Source organism: Tachyglossus aculeatus, chromosome 22, assembly GCF_015852505.1.
Source record: "Tachyglossus aculeatus isolate mTacAcu1 chromosome 22, mTacAcu1.pri, whole genome shotgun sequence".
In the NCBI taxonomy this organism is placed as follows: domain Eukaryota; kingdom Metazoa; phylum Chordata; class Mammalia; order Monotremata; family Tachyglossidae; genus Tachyglossus; species Tachyglossus aculeatus.
The window spans coordinates 56,715,078-56,736,927 of NC_052087.1; the positions used below are offsets into that span (position 1 = coordinate 56,715,078).

At 49.8% G+C, this 21,850-nt stretch overlaps 1 protein-coding gene across 1 annotated transcript in view; it reads right to left on the bottom strand.

Moving 5' to 3' along the window:
* The window catches only part of TH (tyrosine hydroxylase), a 50,275-nt gene extending 33,595 nt beyond the window's left edge, over window positions 1–16,680 (bottom strand). Inside the window, exons 1-2 of the mRNA XM_038764881.1 lie at window positions 16,591–16,680; window positions 6,826–7,035 (exon numbers count right to left, since the gene is read on the bottom strand). Of these exons, the coding sequence (XP_038620809.1) occupies window positions 6,826–7,035; window positions 16,591–16,680 (300 nt within the window). The remainder of the gene's footprint in view (window positions 1–6,825; window positions 7,036–16,590) is intronic.
* Between the last annotated feature and the right edge of the window lie 5,170 nt (window positions 16,681–21,850).

A 21,850-nucleotide genomic window follows, 5' to 3' on the forward strand; every position in this document is an offset into this window, starting at 1 on the left:
TACAAGATGCTTCGGAGAAGCAGCATGGCTCAGTGGAAAGAGCCCGGGCTTTGGAGTCAGAGGTCATGGGTTCAAATTCCGGCTCCACCACTTGTCAGCTGTGTGACTTTGGGTAAGGCACTTCTCTGTGCCTCAGTTACCTCATCTGTAAAATGGGGATGAAGACTGTGAGCCCCCGTGGGACAACCCGATCACACTGTAACCTCCCCAGTGCTTAGAACAGTGCTTGGCACATAGTAAGCACTTAATAAATGCCATTATTATTATTATTATTACAAGTTGGAGACATATAGAGACGGTCCCTACCCAGCCACGGGCTCACAGTCTAGAAGGGGGAGGCAGACAACAAAACAAAACATGTGGACAGGTGTCAAGTCGTCAGAATAAATGGAATTAAAGCTAAATGTAATAATTAGCAAAATCAATAGAATAGTAAATATGTACAAGCAAAATAAATAGAGTAATAAATCTGTACAAACATATATACAGGTGCTGTTGGGAGGGGAAGGAGGCAGGGCGGGGGGGATTAGGAGGAGGAGAGGAAAAATGGGGCTCAGTCTGGCTTATCATCATCATCATCATCATCAATCGTATTTATTGAGTGCTTACTATGTGCAGAGCACTGTACTAAGCGCTTGGGAAGTACAAATTGGCGCTTATCAAATGCCACAGTTATTATTATTATTTTTTCTCCTCCTTTTCCTGTCTCCTCCTACTTGTTTCTCCTCCTTCTCCTCTTCTTCCCTCTCCCTTTCATCCTCCCCTTCCTCTTCCTCCCTTTCCTCTTCCTTCTCCTCCTCTTATTTTCTTCTCCTTCTCTTATTCCTCTCTTCTTCCTCCTCCTTTCCCTCTTTCTCCTCCTCCTCCTGAGAAAGCACCCAGAACTGTCTCTTGGTGCGGTCCTGAAACGCGCTCATCGTTGATGACCCCGGGAGGTTTCGGGGTTAAAGAGTCCACGCAGCCCGCGAGAATGATAATAATAATAATGTTGGTATTTATTAGGCGCTTACTATGTGCCAAGCACTGTTCTAAGCGCTGGGGTAGATACAAGGTCATCAGGTTGTCCCACGTGGGGCTCACAATCTTCATCCCCATTTTACAGATGAGGTAACTGAAGCTCAGAGTAGTTAAGTGACTTGCCCATGGTCACACAGTTGACAAGCGGCGGAGGTGGGATTAGAACCCATGACCTCTGACTCCCAAGCCCGGGCTCTTTCCAGTAAGCCACGCTGCTTCTCAATGATGATGATGATGATGATTGTGGTATTGTTGAGCGCTTACTTTGTGCCAAGCACTGGGGTAGATGCACAGTCCCTGTCCCACATGGGGCTCACATTCTTAGCCCCATTTTATAGATGAGGTCACAGGGGCACAGAGAATAATAATAATAATAATAATGGCATTTGTTAAGCGCTTACTATGTGCCAAGCACTGTTCTAAGAGCTGGGGGAGATACAAGGTAATCAGGTTGTCCCATGTGGGGCTCACAGTCTTCATCCCCATTTTACAGATGAGGTAACTGAGGCATAGAGAAGTTAAGTGACTTGCCCAAAGTCACACAGCTGATAAGTGGCAGAGTCAGGATTAAAACCCACGACCTCTTACTCCCAAGCCAGGTCTCTTTCCACTCAGCTATCAGGCTGTCCCACGGGGGGCTCACAGTCCTCACCCCCATTTTCAGATGAGGGAACTGAGGTACAGAGAAGTGAAGTGGCTTGCCCAGGGTCACACAGCAGACAAGTGGAGGAGTCAGGATTAGAACCCATGGCCTCTGACTCCCAAGCCCACGCTCCTTCCACTAAGCCACGCTGCTTCTCCAAGAAAACCCTATTGGCAGTGGAGGGATTCGAACCCAAGCCCAGGAAGAGACTGGCGCCTTAAACTAGAGCCTTAGAATACTCGACTCCCGCCACCCCCTTCCTCAAAACAGAAGACTTGAATCAATCCTGAATCACTTCAAGGATGAAGTGACCTTGGGACAGTCACTTCACTGCTCTATGCCTCAGTTTCCTCAACTGTAAAATGAGGACATCTGCTCTCCCTCCTATTATTTTAAATGGCATTTATTAAGTGCTTACTATGTGCAAAGCACTGTTCTAAGCACTGTAGAGGTTACAAGGTGATCAGGTTGTCCCATGGGGGCTCACAGTCTAAATAATAATAATAATAATAATAATAATAATAATAATAATGGAATTTGTTAAGCGCTTACTATGTGCAAAGCACTGTTCTAAGTGCTGGGGAGGATACAAGGTGATCAGGTTGTCCCACGTGGGGCTCACACTCTTCATCCCCATTTTACAGATGAGATAACTGAGGCCCAGAGAAGAGAAGTGACTTGCCCAAAGTCACACAGCTGACAATTGGCAGGGCCTGGATTTGAACCCATGACCCCTGACTCCCAAGCCCAGGCTCTTTCCACTGAGCCACGCTTCTTCATCCCCATTTTACAGATGAGGGAACTGAGGCCCAGAGAAGAGAAGTGACTAGCCCAAAGTCACACAGCTGACAATTGGCAGAGTCTGGATTTGAACCCATGACCCCTGACTCCAAAGCCCGGGCTCTTCCCACTGAGCCACACTGCTTCTCTAATTAGAGGGCGAGCCCCCACGTGGGACAGGGACTGAATGCGACCTGTTTATCAATCAATCAATCACATTTATTGAGCGCTTACTGTGTGCAGAGCACTGTACTAAGCGCTTGGGAAGTACAAGTTGGCAACATATAGAGACAGTCCCTACCCAACAGTAGGCTCACAGTCTACAAGGGGGAGAAACTAAGTTTATGACCCTACCCCAGTGCTTACAGCAGCGTTGGACATTTAGTAAGCGCTTCCCAAATATTATTAAAATTTAAAAGTGTTGGAAGAGAAGGTGGCAACTCGGGGCAGCCAAACAGAGGTCAGTCGGGCCCGCCCACTGATAATGATGATGATGGTATTTATTAAGCGCTTACTATGTGCCAAGCACTGTTCTAAGAGCTGGGGATCAGGTTTTCCCACGGTGGGGGGCTCACAGGCTTCATCCTCATTTCACAGATGAGGTAACTGAGGCCCAGAGAAGGCCCGTCTCTAGATATTGCCGACTTGGGCTTCCCAAGCGCTTAGTCCAGTGCTCTGCACCCAGTAAGCGCTCAATAAATACGATTGAATGAATGAATAATAATAATAATAATGGCATTTGTTAAGAGCTTACTATGTGCAAAGCACTGTTCTAAGCGCTGGGGAGGATACAAGGTGATTAAGTTGTCCCACGTGGGGCTCACAGTCAATCCCCATTATACAGATGAGGGAACTGAGGCTCAGAGAAGTGAAGTGACTTGCTCAGAGTCACACAGCCAACAAGTGGCGGGGCCGGGATTGGAACCCATGACCTCTGACTCCAAAGCCGGGGCTCTTTCCACTGAGCCACGCTGCTACTCATTACCCTTCCCAGGCAGGAGGGAAGGGAGGGGGGTCTGCTCTGCCTTCTCATCCTGTCCACATCAGACGGTTATTAAAACAGAGAGTGTGCAATCTCTGGAAGTTTCTGTTCGCTAATTGAAGTCTGGCCTCATTTATCTCCAGTTCCCCTCGGGCAGGCTCTGCATCTGCTGCTTCTGGTTGTTCATTCATTCAGTCGTATTTATTGAGCGCTTACTGTACGCAGAGCACTGTACTAAGCGCTTGGGAAGTACCAGTTGGCAACATACAGAGACGGTCCCTAACCAACAGCAGCTCAGTCTAGAAGGGGGAGACAGACAACAAAACAAAGTATATTACTTACCAAGCGCTTAGTACAGTGCTCTGCACACAGTAAGCACTCAATCAATCAATCAATCAATCGTATTTATTGAGCGCTTACTGTGTGCTGAGCACTGTACTAAGCGCTTGGGAAGTACAAGTCGACAACATATAGAGACAGTCCCTACCCAACAGTGGGCTCACAGTCTAAAAGATACGATTGATTGATTGATATCAACAAAATAAAATAAATAGAATCGTAAATATGTACAAGTAAAATAAATGGAGTAATAAATCCGTACAAACATATATACAGGGGCTGTGGGGAGGGGAAGGAGGTAAGGCGGGGGGACGGGAAAGGGGCAGGGAACGTTTCTTCTAATTCTGTTGTACTGGACTCACCCAAGTGCTCAGAATAGTGCTCTGCACATAGTAAGTGTTCAGTAAATACCATTGATTGATTGAAGGGAAGGACAACTAGGAACGGTGATGAAACTGGGAAAATGAGGGCTTAGTTGGGGAGTGATGTGAGCTCGTTGTGGGCACGGAATAATAATAAATCAATCGATCGATCGTATTTATTGAGCGCCTACTGTGTGCAGAGCACTGTACTAAGCGCTTGGGAAGTACAAGCTGGCAACATATAGAGACGGTCCCTACCCAACAGCGGGCTCACAGTCTAGAAGAGGGAGACAGAGAACAAAATTGTAGTATTTTTAATAATAATATTAAATATTAATAATAATTATTATTATGGTACTTCTTAAGCACTTACTATGTGCCAAGCACTGTTCCAAGCACTGGGGTAGATACAAGGTTATCAGGCTATCCCACTTGGGGCTCACAGTCCTCCCTACAGCGCTCTGCAATAATAATAATGGCATTTGTTAAGCGCTTACTATGTGCAAAGCACTGTTCTAAGCGCTGGGGGGATACAAGGTGATCAGGCTGTCCCGCGTGGGGCTCACAGTCATCATCCCCATTTTACAGATGAGGTAACTGAGGCTCCGAGAAGTTAAGTGATGACCAGCCCAAGGTCACACAGCAGACATGTGACAGAGCCGGGATTCGAACCCATGACCTCTGACTCCAAAGCCCGGGCTCTTTCCACTGAGCCACGCTGCTTCTGCACACAGGTGAGAAGCAGTGTGGCTCAGTGGAAAGAGCCCGGGCTCCCCCCGCCCTACCTCCTTCCCCTCCCCACAGCCCCTGTATATATGTTTGTACAGATTTATTACTCTATTTATTTTACTTGCACATATTGACTATTCTATTTATTTTGTTAATGATGCGCATCTAGCTTTAATTCTATTTGTTCTGACGACTTGACACCTGTCCACGTGTTTTGTTGTGTTGTCTGTCTCCCCCTTCTAGACTGAGAGCCCGTTATCCCGTCTCTGCCGCGATCACAGACCCTAAGGGACACACTTAAGCTCCCTGGGAACGCACACACATACACAAACACTGATGTATACACACATTCACAGGCACATATGCACACACACGAATACACATAAGCTTCCACCTGTCCACAATTCCTTAGTCACATATACTCACACTCACTAGTCCCCCCGCCCCCCGACCGATGTATACACACATTCACACTGCTGCACACAATCGTACACAAACACACACAGATTCACTCATTCATTCATTTATCCATTCAATCGTATTTATTGAGCGCATACTGTGTGCAGAGCACTGGACTAAGCGCTTGGAAAGTACAATTCGGCAATAAAGAGAGATAATCCCTGCCCGCAATGGGTTTACAGTCTTGAAGGGGGGAGGCAGACATCAAAACAAGAAAAAGGACATCAGTTGTGTACCCATGATCGCCCATCCATCCACAATCCCTTGGGCACACCCACCCAGGCAGATGGGTGATCGAGCCCGGGCCTGGGAATCAGAAGGTCATGGGTTCATTCATTCATTCAATCATATTTATTGAGCGCTTACTGTGTGCAGAGCACTGTACTAAACGCTTGGGAAGTACGTCAGCAACGTATAGAGACGGTCCCTACCCAACAACGGGCTCGCAGTCTAGAAGGGGGAGACAGACAACAAAACAAATCCCCTCTCCACCACTTGTCTGCTGTGTGACCTTGAGCAAGTCACTTCACTCCTCCGGGCCTCAGTTCCCTCATCTGTCAAATGGGGATTGGGTCTGTGAGCCCCACACGGGACAGGGACTGTGTCCAACCCGATTTGCTTGGTGCCACCCCATCGCTGAGTACAGTGCCTTGCACATGGTAAGTCCTTTAGAGAAGCAGTGTGGCTCAGTGGAAAGAGCCCGGGCTTGGGAGTCAGAGGTCATGGGTTCTAATCCCGCCTCCCCCGTTTGTCAGCTGTGTGACTTTGGGCAAGTCACTTCACTTCTCTGTGCCTCAGTGACTTCATCTGTAAAATGGGGATGAAGACTGTGAGCCCCACGTGGGACAACCTGATCACCTTGTATCCGCCCCAGCGCTTAGAACAGTGCTCAACACACAATAAGCGCTTAATAAATGCCATCAGTATTATTATTAACAAACAAAACAAAACAAACAAAAGAAGCAGCATGGCCCAGTGGCTACAGCCCGGGCCTAGGAGTCACAAACTCGTGGCTTCTAATCCCAGCCCTGCCACTTGTCTGCTGTGTGACCTTGGGCAAGTCACTTAACTTCTCTGTGCCTCAGTGACCTCATCTGGAAAATGGGGATGAGGACTGTGCACCCCACATGGGACCACCTGATTACCTTGTATCTGTCACCATCATCAATCGTATTTATTGAGCGCTTACTATGTGCAGAGCACTGTACTAAGTGCTTGGGAAGTACAAATTGGCAACATATAGAGACAGTCCCTGCCCAACAGTGGGCTCACAGTCTAAAAGTGTGTCTATCTATCCCAGTGCTTAGAACAGTGCTTGGCATGTAGTAAGCGCTTAATAAATACCATTATTATTATTATTATTGTCAATGCCATTATTCTTGTTATTATATGCACACACACGAATACCCATGAGCAGCCATCCGTCCACAGACCCTTGGGCACACACAACCACACTCCCCGGGAACACACAAACACACACAAACACACACACACAGTGCTGAATGAGCCCTCACCTCAAATACTTTCATGACACGAGACAAAGATGCCGTCTTGGTCCCCTTGAGCGCAAAGAAGAGGTTGGCCACAGCCTTGCCATCCCTCTCCTCGAAGACGATGGTCTCTGCCCCATCTCCGGCCTCCGAAGCCGCCGCAGCTTCTGCCGCCTCTCGCTCCTTCCTCGCATCTTCGATCAGGCTTCGGCGACGTCCGATGAACCGTGGAGACTGTTAATAACAATAATAATAATAATAATAATAATTGTGGCATCTGTTAAGTGCTTATTGTGTGTCTGGCACTGTTCTAAGCACAGGGGTAGATCCGAGCTCATCAGGGTGGACACAGTCCCTGTCCCACATGGGGCTCACAGACTCCATCCCCTTTTTACAGAGGAGGGAACTGAGGCCCAATGAAGTGAAATGACTCACCCAAGATCACACAGCAGACATAATAATAATAATAATAACAATAATAATAATAATAACAATGGTATTTGTTAAGCGCTCACTATGGGCAAAGCAAAGCACTGTTCTAAGAGCTGGGGGGGATACAAGGTGATCAACTTGTCCCATGTGGGGCTCACAGTCTTAATCCCCATTTTACAGATGAGGTAACTGAAGCTCAGAGAAGTTAAGTGACTTGCCCAAGGTCACACAGCAGACATGTGGCGGGGCTGGGATTAGAACCCATGACCTACTTATTAAGTGCTTTCTATGTGCCATGCACTTTTTTAAGCTCTGGTGTAGATACAGATACAATCGGCTCTGCCAATTGTCAGCTATGTGACTGTGGGCAAGTCACTTAACTTCTCTGTGCCTCAGTTACCTCATCTGGAAAATGGGGATTAAGATTGTGAGCCCCCCGTGGGACAGCCTGATTACCTGGCAACCTCCCCAGTAAGTAATAGCACATAGTAAGTGCTTAATAATTGCCATTATTATTATTATTTTATACAAGTTCATCAGAGCAGACACAGTCCCTGTTCAACATGGGGCTCTCAGTCTTAATCCTCATATTACAGAAGAAGGAACTGAGGCACAGAGAAGTGAAGTGACTTGCCCAAGGTCACACAGCTCGCAAGTGGAGGAGCCAGGATTAGAACCCAGGTCCTTTTGACTCCCAGACCCATGCTCTCTCCAGTAAGCCAATTTGATTGATTAGGGATTTGATTGATTAGGGAATCAATTAGGGATTGATCAGCTCAGTGGAAAGAGCGCGGGCTTGGGAGTCAGAGGTCATGGGTTCGAATCCTGGCTCCACCTCTTGTCAGCTGCCTGACCTTGGGCAAGTCACTTCACTTCTCTGGGCCTCAGTTCCCTCATCTGTAAAATGGGGATGAAGACTGTGAGCCCCCCGTGGGACAACCTGATCACCTTGTATCCCCCCAGCGCTTAGAACAGTGCCTCGCACATAGTAAGCGCTTAATAAATGCCATTATTATTATTATTATTATTGATTGATTGATTGCTCTCTGGGGATGAGGGTGGCAGTTCTGGGGAAACCCCAGAATACCCAGAAGCAGCGTGGCTCAATGGAAAGAGCACGGGCTTTGGAGTCACTGGTCATGGGTTCAAATCCTGACTCCGCCAATTGCCAGCTGTGTGACCTTGGGCAAGTCACTTAACTTCTCTGTGCCTCAGTTACCTCATCTGTAAAATGGGGATTGACTGTGAGCCCCCCGTGGGGGAACCTAATCACCTTGTATCCCCCCAGCGCTTAGAACAGTGCTTTGCACATAGTAAGCGCTTAATAAAATGCCATTATTATGATTACTAATAATAATAATACCCTCCCCCCGCCAGCAGCTTGGAATCCTAGGGGGTCCTGGGGGACCCCCAACCCTCCCTAGCATTGAGCACTCAGAGAATCCTAGAGAAACAGTGGGACTCGTGGAAAGAACCCAGGCTGGGCTGTGAAGTCGAAAAATGGGGTCCCGCCCCCCACCTCCCACCGCCCCAGCCAGCGGAAACCGTGAGGACATTCATCCATTCATTCAATCGTATTTATTGAGCGCTTACTGTGTGCAGAGCACTATACTAAGCGCTTGGGAAGTCCAAGTCGGCAAAATATAGAGACGGTCCCTACCCAACAACGGGCTCACGGTCTGGAAGGGGGAGAGAGACAACAAAACAAAACAGGTGGACAGGTGTCAAGTCGTCAGAACAAATAGAATTAAAGCTAAATGCACATCATTAACAAAATAAATCGAATAGTAAATATGTACAAGGACATAGAAGAGGCTTCTGGAGCGGGGGGTGGGGAGAGAGAAAGTAATCCGCGCGTGGGAGGGAAGGTGGGAACGGGGGCGAGGGGGACTGGGAGGCAAGAAAGAGGAAGTTGAAGACCTGCAGAAAACACACAATTCCCCCCACCCCCTTCTCTCCCACCTCCCCACTTCTCTGTCCTTCACCATGACACCTGTCCACATGTTTTGTTTTGTTGCCTGTCTCCCCCTTCTAGACTGTGAGCCCGTTGCTGGGTAGGGACCGTCCCTATATGTTGCCGATTTGTACTTCCCAAGCGCTTAGTACAGTGCTCTGCACACAGTAAGTTATCAATAAATACGATTGAATGAACGAACGAATGAATCTCCCCTCCCCTTCTCTCTCCTTCATCTTCAAAACCCCTCCTTCTCTTCCCTTTCCACCTCTCCCCTTCTCTCCCTTTCTCCCCTCCCCTTCTCTCCCCTTCTTCCCTCCTCTTCTTCACCCCACCACCTTTCTCTCCCCCTCCTCTTCTTTATCCTTCCTCCCTTCTCTCCCCTTCTCTTCTCTCTTCTTCTCACCTCTCTTCTTCAGCCCTCCACCCTTCTCTCCCTTTCTTCTCCAACCGCCGCCCTTCTATTCCCTTTCCCTCCCCTGCTTCTTCACCCCGCCACCCTTTTCTCCCCCTTTCCCCTCCTCTTCTTTCCCTTCCTTCACCCATTACACTTTTCTCCCTTCTCCCCCTTCTTACCTCTTCTTCACCCTCCACCCTTTTCTTTCCTTCTCCCCTCTTCTCTCCCCTTCTTCACCTCGACCTTCTCTCCCCCACCTTCTCTCTCCCTTTTTCTTCACCCCTCACCCCTTTCCCTCTCCCCTTCTCTCTCCTTCTTCCTCACTTCTCCATCTTTCTGTCCCCTTCACCCCTTCACCCTTCTTTCTCCCCTTCTTCTTCACCCCTCACTCTTCACTCCCCTCTTCTTCTCCTATTCTTTTTCACTCTTCTCTCCCCTCTTCCTCTCTCCCATTCTCATCTCCCTCCCTTTTATCTTCCTTTCTTATTTCCACCCTTCTCCCCCATCTCCTTCTCTCCCCCATCTCTCTCCTCTCCCTCTCTCCCCTTTCTTCTTCAACCCTCCCCCTTTTCTCCCCCCTCCCATTTTCTCTCCCTTTTCCCTTCCCTTCTTTTTTCCTCCCTTCTCCCCCGTCTCCCTCTCTCCCTCTTGTTTTTCATCCCTCACCCTTCTCTCCCCTCTCCCTCTCCCTCTTCCTCTTCAACCCTCACCCTTTTCTCCCCTCTCCCTCTCTCCCTCTTCTTCTTCAGCCCTCACCCTTTCTCCCCTCTCCCCTCTCCCTCTCCCCTTCTTTTTCACCCTCAACCTTCTCTCCCCTCTACCCCTCCCCTTTTCTTTTCCCTTTTCTCTTCCCTTATTTTTTCCGCCCTTCTCTCCCCTCTTCTTCTTCAACCCTCACCCTTTTCACCCCCTCCCCTCTCACTCTCTCCCCTTTCTTTTTCACTCCTCAACCTTATCTCCCCTTTCCCTCTCTCCCCTTTTTGTCTTCCTTTTCTCTTCCCGTCTTTTTTCGCCCTTCTCCCCCGTCTCCCTCTCTCCCCCTTCTTCTTCACCTCTCACCCTTTTCTCCCCCTCCCTCTCCTTCTTCAACCCTCACCCTTTTCTCCCCTCTCCCGCTCTTCCCTTTATCGTCTTCCTTTTCTCTTCCCTTCTATTTTCCGCCCTTCTCCCCCGTCTCCCTCTCTCCCCCTTCTTCCTCACCTCCTAACCTTCTCTCCCCCCCCTTCTTCAACCCTCACCCTTTTCTCCCCCTCCCTCTCTCCCCTTTTGTCCCCCTTTTCTCCTCCCTTCTATTTTCCGCCCTTCTACCCCGTCTCCCTCTCTCCCCCTTCTTCTTCACTTCTCACCCTTCTCTCCCCTCTCCCTCTCCTTCTTCAACCCTCACCATTTTCTCCCCTCTCCCTCTCTCCCCATTTCGTCTCCCTTTTCTCTGTTCTCTGTCTCCCCCTTCTAGACTGTGAGCCCGCTGTTGGGTAGGGACCGTCTCTCTCTGTTGCCAACTTGTACTTCCCAAGCGCTTAGTACAGTGCTCTGCACACAGTAAGCGCTCAATAAATACGATTGATTGATTGATTGATTCCCTTCTTTTTTCCACCCTTCTCCCCCGTCTCCCTCTCTCCCCCTTCTTCCTCACCTCTTAACCTTCTCTCCCCCCCCCTCCTTCTTCAACCCTCACCCTTTTCTCCCCTCTCCCTCTCTCCCCTTTTCGTCTCCCTTTTCCCTTCCCTTCTTTTTTCCGCCCTTCTCTCCCCTCTCCCTCTCTCCCCCTTCTTCTTCAACCTTCACCCTTTTCTCCCCTCTCCCCTTTTCGTCTCTCTTTTCTCTTCCCTTCTTTTTTCCGCCCTTCTCCCCGTCTCCCTCTCTCCCCCTTCTTCTTCACCTCTTACCCTTCTCTCCCCCCCTCCTTCTTCAACCCTCACCCTTTTCTCCCCTCTCCCTCTCTCCCCTTTTCGTCTCTCTTTTCTCTTCCCTTCTTTTTTCCACCCTTCTCCCCCGTCCCCCTCTCTCCCCCTTCTTCCTCACCTCTTAACCTTCTCTCCCCCCTCTCCTTCTCCAACCCTCACCCTTTTCTCCCTTCTCCCTCTCTCCCCTTTTCGTCTCCCTTTTCTCCCCCGTCTCCCTGTCTTCTTCTTCACCCCCTCCCCTCCTCTCCCCTTTTGATCTCCCTCCCTTATCTCTATCTTTCTTATTTCCTCCCTCCTCCTCCCTGCCCATTCCCCAGCCGCCTCGCCCGTTTATGCCCCAGAGGAGTTGGGCAGGAGCGAAGTAGCGGACAAACGAGCAGAATTAGGAGAAACGGTGCCCTCCGGGAGGAAAGAGATCTAATAAAGCGACTATCTCTGCTGCACCGAAACACAGAGTCTTTGCTGTCCGTCTCCTAGCCCCGCGGCTTTCAGACTAACGATCCCCCAGCCGGGAAGAGGCAGGACAGGGAGGGGAGGGGGCGCTCAGAAAGTGATCCGTCTCCCCCAGCACCTCCCTCTCCTCCTCCCAGCCCTCCGAAAACAACCTCAGGTCTTCGGCTAGAGCCTGCATTCATTCAATCGTATTTATTGAGCGCTTACTGTGTGCAGAGCACTGTACTAAGCGGGCAGAGGGTGGGGACATGGGGTGAACACCCCCATGAGACGCAGCATAGCCTAATGGCTAGAGCTTGGTCCAGGGAGTCAGAAGGTCACGGGTTCTAATCCAGGCTCGCCCACTTAGTGATAATAATAATAATGATGGTATTTGTTAAGAGCTTACTACGCGCGAAGCACTGTTCTAAGCGCTGGGGGAGATACAAGGTGATCAGATTGTCCCACGTGAGGCTCACAGTCTTCATCCTCATTTTACAGATGAGGTAACTGAGGCACGGAGAAGTTAAGTGACTTGCCCAAAGTCACACAACTGACAAGTGGCGGAGCCAGGATTAGAACCCATGACCTCTGACTCCCAAGCCCGGGCTCTTTCCACTGAGCCACGCTGTGACCTTGGACAAGTCACGTCACTTCTTTGGGCCTCAGTTACCTCATCTGTAAAATGGGGATCGAAGCTGTAGACTTTATGATAATGATGGTATTGGTTAAGCGCTTACTATGTGCCAAGCGCTGTCGTTCTAAGTGCTGGGGTGGTTATAAATGTAATGACCTGGGTTTCACAGTCTGTAGACTGTGAGCTCGTTGCGGGCCGGGCTTGTCTCTCTTTATTGCTGTATTGTACTTTCCCAAGCGCTTAGTACAGTGCTCTGCACACAGTAAACGCTCAGTAAATCGTGGCTCAGTGGAAAAAGCCCGGGCTTTGGAGTCAGAGGTCAGGGGTTCAAATCCCGGCCCCGCCAATTGTCAGCTGGGTGACTTTGGGCAAGTCACTTCACTTCCCTGTGCCTCAGTGACCTCATCTGTAAAATGGGGATTAAGACTGTGAGCCCCCTGTGGGACAACCTGATCATTTTGTAACCTCCCCAGCGCTTAGAACAGTGCTTTGCACATAGTAAGTGCTTAATAAATGCCATCATTATTATTATTAATAAATACGATTGAATGAATGAATGACTGTGAGCTCCATGTGGGACAGGGACTGTGTCCAACCCGATTTGCTTGTATCTACCCCAGCACTTAGTACAGTGCCTGGAACATAGTAAGCCCTTAACAAATACCATTAGTATTATTGTTATTATTATTCAGCGTGGCTCAGTGGAAAGAGCCCGGGCTTTGGAGCCAGAGGTCGTGGGTCAGCTGTGTGACTTTGGGCAAGTCACTTCACTTCTCTATAAATACGATTTGATTGATTGATTGATTCTCTGGGCCTCATTGACCTCATCTGGAAAATGGGGATGAAGACTGTGAACCCCCCGTGTGACAACCTGATCACCTTGTAACCTCCTTAGAGCTTAGAACAGTGTTTTGCCCATAGTAAGTGCTTAATAAATACCGTCATTATTATTATTATTATTATTATTATTATTATTATTATTATTATATTCCAGAAAGCTCAATTCGGGGAGATAGGAGACTCTAGTGGGTGCAGAGCATTATACTGGGCATTCACTACGGGCAGGGCATTGTGATGGACACCCACTGGGTGCGGGGGGCTGTGATGGGCACCCCCTGTGTGCAGGGAGCTGTGATGGGTGCCCCCTCTGTGCCAAGTGCTGTGCTGGGAGCCCGCTGTGTGCAGCCTGCTATGCTGGACACCCCTGTGTGCAGGGTGCTCCCTCCTACTGTGTGCAAGGCGCTGTGCTGGGCACCCTCTGTGTGCAAGGCGCTGTGCTGGGCACCTCCACTTTTCCCTCAGGGAGCTAGAGAAGCAGCGTGGCTCAAAGGAAAGAACCCGGGCTTGGAAGTCAGAGGTCATGGGTTCTAATCCCAGCTCTGCCACTTGTCAGCCGTGTGACTTTGGGCAAGTCACTTCACTTCTCTGGGCCTCAGTTATCTCACCTGTAAAATGGGGATGAAGACTGTGAGCCCCACAGGGGACAACCTGATAATCTTGGATCTATGCCAGCGCTTACTACAGTGCCTGGCACATAGTAAGCGCTTAACAAATACCACAGTTATTACTATTATTGTCATTACTATTCATCCTCAGTTACCTCATCTGTAAAATGGGGATGAAGACTGTGAGCCCCACATGGGACAACCTCATTACCTTGTTATCTCCCCCAGCGCTTAGAACACTGCTTGGCACATAGTAAGCACTTAACAAATACCAACATTATTATTAGAGAAGCAGCATGGCTTAGAGGAAAGAGCCCGGGCTTGGGAGTCAGAGGTCATGGGTTCTAATCCCTGCTCTGCCACTTGTCAGCCGTGTGACTTTGGGCAAGTCACTTCGCTTCTCTGGGCCTCAGTTATCTCAACCGTAAAATGGGGATGAAGACTATGAGCCCCACGTGGGACAACCTGATCACCTTGGATCTCCCCCAGCGCTTAGAACAGTGCTTGGTACATAGTGAGCGCTTTGGGCCTCAGTTATCTCAACCGTGAAATGGGGATGAAGACTGTGAGCCCCACGTGGGACAACCTGATCACCTTGGATCTCCCCCAGAGCTTAGAACAGTGCTTGGTACATAGTGAGCGCTTAACAAATACCATTTTTTTAAAAAAAAGAGGACCTTGGGGACAGACAGAGATGGGGTGATGGGGTCTGCCCAGTCCTCGGAGCCCCCCACCCCCCGGCCTCCGGACTTCAGGAGCTTTTCAGGTCCCAGGCCCCCTGCCCCTCCTGATCCTGGGACCCCCAGGGACCCCCGGGGGTGGGGAGGGAGAGAGGAAGCAGGGGAGGGGGCCTCAGCCTGCCGGCCTGGGCTGAATGGGCTGAGGGACCAGTAGTGGTTTCCCTCGTCCCTCGCCCCTCGCCCACTCCCCTGGAGCTGGCGGAGCCCCCCTTGTCGGTGGGTGAGTGAGTGGGTGATTGAGAGCCCGTCTTGGGAGTCAGAGGTCATGGGTTCTAATCCCCGCTCCGCCACATGTCTGCTGTGTGACCTTGGGCAAGTCACTTAACTTCCCTGAGCCTCAGTTCCCTCATCTGGTAAATGGGGATGAAGACTGTGGGCCCCACGTGGGACCACCTGATGAACTTGTATCCTCCCCACCAGCGGTTAGAACAGTGCTTGGCACATAGTAAGCGCTTAACAAATGCCATCGTTATTATTATTATTATTATTGGGTGGGTGGAGGAGTGGGTGGGGGCTGCTGAAGGTGTTTGTGGCCGTGACCCAACCCTGCTCCACTCTGGGCCCTACCCGGCCCAGACCCCCTCCCCTCCACACAAACACACAATCACAAACACACACATATGCACAAACATACAATCACACACCCTCACCACACCCCAAAGTGCGCACACACCCTCACCCAGAAAACCCCCACACCCTGACCAGCCCCACCCAGGCATCCTGCCGCACCCTGACACACTTGCACACACACACACGCACACACACACACACACACACAGTGAGACACAGCACAGCACACACACATTCAGACGCCCATCTGCAAACCAACCCGGGTTCGGTCCTTCAATGGGTCACAACCGAGCGAGAAACCGCACGCACACACACACACACACACACACACACACACACACACACACAAACACACACACAGACCTGCCCCAGCTCCCAAGCATTCAATACAGCACCCAACCATCCGGTACAGTTCCCCCCGCCCCCGAGCACTGCACACATTCAGACACGCCCAACACACTCACAACACACCAAGGGCTCCATCCCGGCAAAACCGCACACACACACACACACACACACACACACACACACACACACACACACACACACACTCACACACTCACACACACGTACACACACACCCCGGATTCATCCAGCGCGTAGAACAGTGCTTGGCACATAGTAAGCGCTTAACAAATACCGTTATTATTATTCATTCATTCAATCAGTCGTCTTTACCGCGTGGCTCAGTGGAAAGAGCCCGGGCTTGGGAGTCAGAGGTCATGGGTTCTAATCCCGGCTCCCCCACAAGTCTGCTGTGTGACCTTGGGCAAGTCACCTAACTTCTCTGCGCCTCAGTGACCTCATCTGTCAAATGGGGATTAAGACTGTGAGCCCCACGTGGGACAACGTGATCTCCTTGTATCCCCCCAGCGCTTGGAAAAGTGCTTTGCACATAGTAAGCGCTTAACAAATGCCATTATTATTAGTAGTAATAGTATTACTAATCAATCAATCAATCGCATTTATTGAGCGCTTACTGTGTGCAGAGCACTGTACTAAGCGCTTACTGCGTGCAGAGCGCTGTGCTGAGCTCTTGGAAAATCCCCCCCAGCAAGGCAGGGGCTCAGGTTTGACACCCAGGCCTCTGGGGAGAGGGTCCCAAGGTGGTGGGTTGGGGGCAGTGGATTAGGACTGACGACCACCCCCCTCGGCCCTGCCCCATCCCGGCTCTCGGGGGGCTCAGAGAGGGGTGGGGGGCGACCCTGGGGCGCCCAGCCTTTGAGTTTGGAAGTTGGGGTTGGGGGTCTCAGGGTGTGGGGGGGGTTCCCCCCTTACCATGACGGCCTCGGCTTGCTTGGAGTCGAGTTCGGACACGGCCCGGCGGAATCCTTTGGAGGATGAGGAGGGGGTCTTCGAAGTGGGCATCATGTAGACGGTCTCAGCTCTGTCCTCCTCCTCCTCCTCTTCCTCCTCCTCTCTGGTCGGGATCCTCTTATAGGCCCGGGGTGACGTCAAAGCCGCCCCCACCCCCAGATCCCCCTCCCCCCAGGGCCTGGGGCGGGGGTGGAGGGGGGGAAGCGGGGGTAGGGGGGTGAAAGTGCTCCTGTCCTATTAAATCTAATTGCTTGTCGAGATTACAGACAACCTGGCCTGGAGAAAACCGGTCGGAGACCGGTTATTGTCCGGGCCTCTCCTCTCTGCCTTGCCAGCCCGCCCCAGGGTGACAAATCTCCCCCTTCTAGACTGTGAGCCCACTGTTGGGTAGGGACCATCTCTAGATGTTGCCAACTTGGACCTCCCAAGCGCTTAGTACAGTGCTCTGCACACAGCAAGCGCTCGATAAATACGATTGAATGAATGGATGAACAAGGAGGCTGAGACAGGGCGTGTGTGAACGTGGGTTTGTGTTGGAGGGGGCCTGGGGGTGTGAAGAGGGGTCTCGGTGATCCCTGGGCACGAGGGGATGCATGATTTGGGGGATGAGTGTGAACATGTGTTGGTGGAGGGAGAGAGCTTGAGTTTGTGTGTGTCTGAGTAATAATCTCCTCCTCGTCCCCCTCTCCATCCCCCCTATCTTACCTCCTTCCCTTCCCCACAGCACCTGTATATGTGTATATATGTTTGTACATATATATTACTCTATTTATTTATTTATTTATTTATCTTACTTGTACATATCTATTCTATTTATTTTATTTTGTTAGTATGTTTGGTTTTGTTCTCTGTCTCCCCCTTTTAGACTGTGAGCCCACTGTTGGGTAGGGACTGTCTCTATACGTTGCCAACTTGTACTTCCCAAGCGTTTAGTGCAGTGCTCTGCACACAGTAAGTGCTCAATAAATACGATTGATTGATTGATTGATTGATTAATAATAATAATAATGGGATTTGTTAAGGGCTTACTATGTGCAAAGCACAGAGAAGCAGCGTGGCGTAGTGGAAAGAACCCGGGCTTCGGAGCCAGAGGTCGTGAGTTCTAATCCCAACTCTGCCGCTTGTCAGCTGTGGGATTCTTGGCGAGTCACTTAACTGACCTCATCTGGAAAATGGGGATCTATTCATTCAATCGTATTGATTGAGCGCTTACTGTGTGCAGAGCACTGTACTAAGGGCTTGGGAAGTCCAAGTCGGCAACATGTAGAGACGGTCCCTACCCAACAACGGGCTCCCAGGCTAGAAGGGGGAGGCAGACGACAAAACAAAACATGTAGACAGGTGTCAAAATCGTCAGAACAAATAAAACAGATAGACTGTGAGCCCCACGTGGGACAACCTGATAACCTTGTATCTATCCCAGCACTCAGAACAGTGCTTGGCACATAGTAAGCGCTTAACAAATGCCATCATTAGTATTATTATTATTAAGAGCTGGAGTGGATACAAGGTAATCAGAGTTTCCCACGTAGGGCTCACAGACTTCACCCCTATTTTACAGATGAGGGAACTGAGGCCCGGAGAAGTTAAGTGACTTGCTCAAAGTCACACAGCTGACAAGTGGCAGAAGCAGGATTAGAACCCACGATCTCTAGCTCCCAAGTCTGGGCTCTTTCCGCTAAGCCATGCTGCTTGGGTGTGGGGGTGGGGGGCTGTGTGTATAATAACCATAATAATGATGATGGTATTTGTTAAGTTCTTATTAGATGCCAAGCACTGTTCTAAGTGCTGAGGCAGATCTTCTAGACTGTGAGCCCGTTGTTGGGTAGGGATTGCCACTGTTTGTTGCTGAATTGTACTCTCCAAGCGCTTAGTACACTGCTCTGCACACAGTAAGTGCTCAATAAATACAATTGAATGAATGAATACAAAGTAATCAGGTTGTCCCACGTGGGGCTCACAGTCTTCATCCCCATTTTGCAGATGAGGTTACTGATAATAATAATGATAATAATGGCATTTATCAAGCGCTTACTATGTGCAAAGCACTGTTCTAAACGCTGGAGAGATTACAGGGTGATCGGGTTGTCCCATGGGGGGCTCACAGTCTTAATCCCTATTTTCCAGATGAGGTAACTGAGGCACAGAGAAGTCAAGTGACCTGCCCAAAGTCACACAGCTGATAAGTGGCGGAGCCGGGATTAGAACCCACATCCTCAAACTCCTAAGCCCGTGCTCTTTCCACTAAGAGCATGCGTATATATGTACATATTTATTATTCTATTTATTTTATCAACGATGTGTCTATATCTATCATTCTGTTTTTTTACACTGACTTTAGACTGTGAGCCCACTGTTGGGTAGGGACTATCTCTATATGTTGCAAACTTGTACTTCCCAAGCACTTAGTACAGTGCTCTGCACACAGTAAGCGCTCAATAAATACGATTGATTGATTGATGCTATTGATGCCCATTTACTCGTTTTGATGTCTGTCTCCCCCACTTCTAGACTGTGAGCCCGCTGTTGGGTAGGGACCGTCTCTATTTGTTGCAAACTTGTACTTCCCAAGTGCTTAGTACAGTGCTCTGCACACAGTAAGCGCTCAATAAATACGATTGAATGAATGGGGGTTTTGGGAGGGGGTGTCTCAACCAATCAGTCGTTGGTATTTATTGAGCCCTTACTCTGTGTAGAATACTATACGGCGCTTGGGAGAGGACAATACAAATAATAATAATAATAATTGTGGTGTTTGTAAGCACTTACTGGTGCCAGGCACTGTACTAAGCGCTGGGGTCGATACAAGCAAATCGAATTGGACACAGCCCGTCCCACATGGGGCCCACAGTCTCGATCCCCATTTTAAAAGATGGGGCCCGGAGAAGTGAAGTGACTTGCCCAGGGACACAGAGCAGACAAGTTGCAGAGCCGGGGTTATAATAATAATTACTATATTTGTTAAGTGCTTACTATGTGCCAGGCACTATACTAAGCGCTAGGCTGGATACAAGCAAATAGGGTTGGACATAGTCCCTGTCTCACATGGGGCTCACAGTCCCAATCTTCATTTAAGATGAGGCCCAGAGAAGTGAAGTGTCACACAGCATTCATTCAATCGTATTTATTGAGCGCTTACTATGTGCAGAGCAGTGTACTAAGCACTTCGGGATTAGAACCCATGACTTTCTAAGCCCGGGTTCTAGCCACTACCGTAGAGTTAGTAGACAGGATCCCTGCCCTCAAGAGGCTTCCAGTATACAGTATGCATAGCACTGTACTGAGCGCTTGGGAGCTAGTAGACACACTCTCTGCTCTCCAAGACAGTCTACTGGGTGCAGAGCACCGTACTGAGCACTTGGGAGAGGACAACAGAGTTAGTAGTCACGACCCCTCCAGGAGCTGACAGTCTACTGAGTGCAAAGCTGAGCGCTGGGGAGAGGACAGTAGAGGAAGAAAACATAATCAGCGTGTCTCAGTGGAAAGAGTACTGGCTTTGGAGTCAGAGGTCATGGGTTCAAATCTCGGCTCTGCCAATTGTCAGCTGTGTGACTTTGGGCAAGTCACTTAACTTCTCTGGGCCTCAGTGACCTCATCTGTCAAATGGGGATTAAGACTGTGAGCCCCATGTGGGACAACCTGATCACCCTGTAACCTCCCCAGTGCCTAGAATAGTGCTTGGCACATAGGAAGTGCTTAATAAATGCTATTATTATTATAATCCCTGCCCTCAAAAATCCTAGAGAGACAATCTCGGTGACTTAAGTTCATTGTGGGCAAGGAATGTGTCTGTTATATTGTCGTGTCATCCTCTCCCAAGTGTTCTGCACATAGTAGGGGTCCAGCGCAGCGCTCTGCATCATCATCATCACCATCAATCGTATTTATTGAGCGCTTACTATGTGCAGAGCACTGTACTAAGCGCTTGGGAAGTACAAATTGGCAACATATAGAGACAGTCCCTACCCAACAGTGGGCTCACAGTCTGAAAGGGGAAGACAGAGAACAAAACCAAACATACTAACAAAATAAAATAAATAGAATAGATAGAATAGATAAGCATAGCAGGTGCTTAGTAATAATAATAACAATAATAATGATGGCATTTGTTAAGCGCTTACTATGTGCAAAGCACTGTTCTAAGTTCAGGGTACAGTGATCTTCCTGGGGCTAGGCCCATCAAACCCTTAAGGGGCAGGGAGTGGGAAGGGTTGGAGGTTTCGGGGGGCTGCCCTGGGGCCTGGAAAGCGAGGGGGGTCGGACCGGGGGTGGTGGGAGATGGTTCCTTCAGCCCCGGCCGCCTCTGCTTCCGATGACGTCTCCTAAATAGCAGCTCGGGAAGCCGAGCGCCTTGGCTCCGCTGGGGGCCGTTTAACCTTTGCCAAAGGCCTTCCACGCTTCCATGGGCACAAATATTTTCCCTGGCTTCATTTCCCTCCGTGAGACGGATACTGCGGGGCGCCCACGGGCTGGGCTGCTTTGGCGAGGGGTGGGCCAGGGAGAAGTCCCTGGGACCCAGAGGGCCGGGGAGGGGGCGGGAGAGGGGGGACGGGGATGCCCGGATCATCTTTGTGTAGAAACGCTCTGGGCATGTTATTCCCCTCCTCAAAAATCTCCAGTGGCTGCCTGTCAACCTAGGCATCAAGCAAAAACTCATCACTCTCGGCTTCAAGGCTGTCCATCATCTCGCCCCCTCCTACCTCACCTCCCTTCTCTCCTTCTCCAGCCCATCTCACACCCTCCATTCCTCTGCCACCACTCACCTCCTCACTGGACCTCGTTCTCACCTGTCCCGGCCCACGTCCTCTCCCTGGCCTGGAATGCCCTCCCTCCACACATCCACCAAACTAGCTCTCTTCCTTCCTTCAAGCCCTACTGCGAGCTCACCTCCTCCAAGAGGCCTTCCCAGACTGAGCCCCCTTTGTCCTCTCCTCCTCCCCATCCCCCACGCCCTACCTCCTTCCCCTCCCCACAGCACCTGCCTATATGTTTGTACAGATTCATTACGCTACTTATTTTATTTGTACATACTTACTATTCTATTTATTTTGTTAATGATGTGCATTTAGCTTTAATTCTATTTGTTCTGACGACTTGACACCTGTCCACATGTTTTGTTTTGTTGTCTGTCTCCCCCTTCTAGACTGTGAGCCCGTTTTTGGGTAGGGACCGTCTCTCTATGTTGCCAACTTGTACTTCCCAAGCGCTTAGTCCAGTAAGC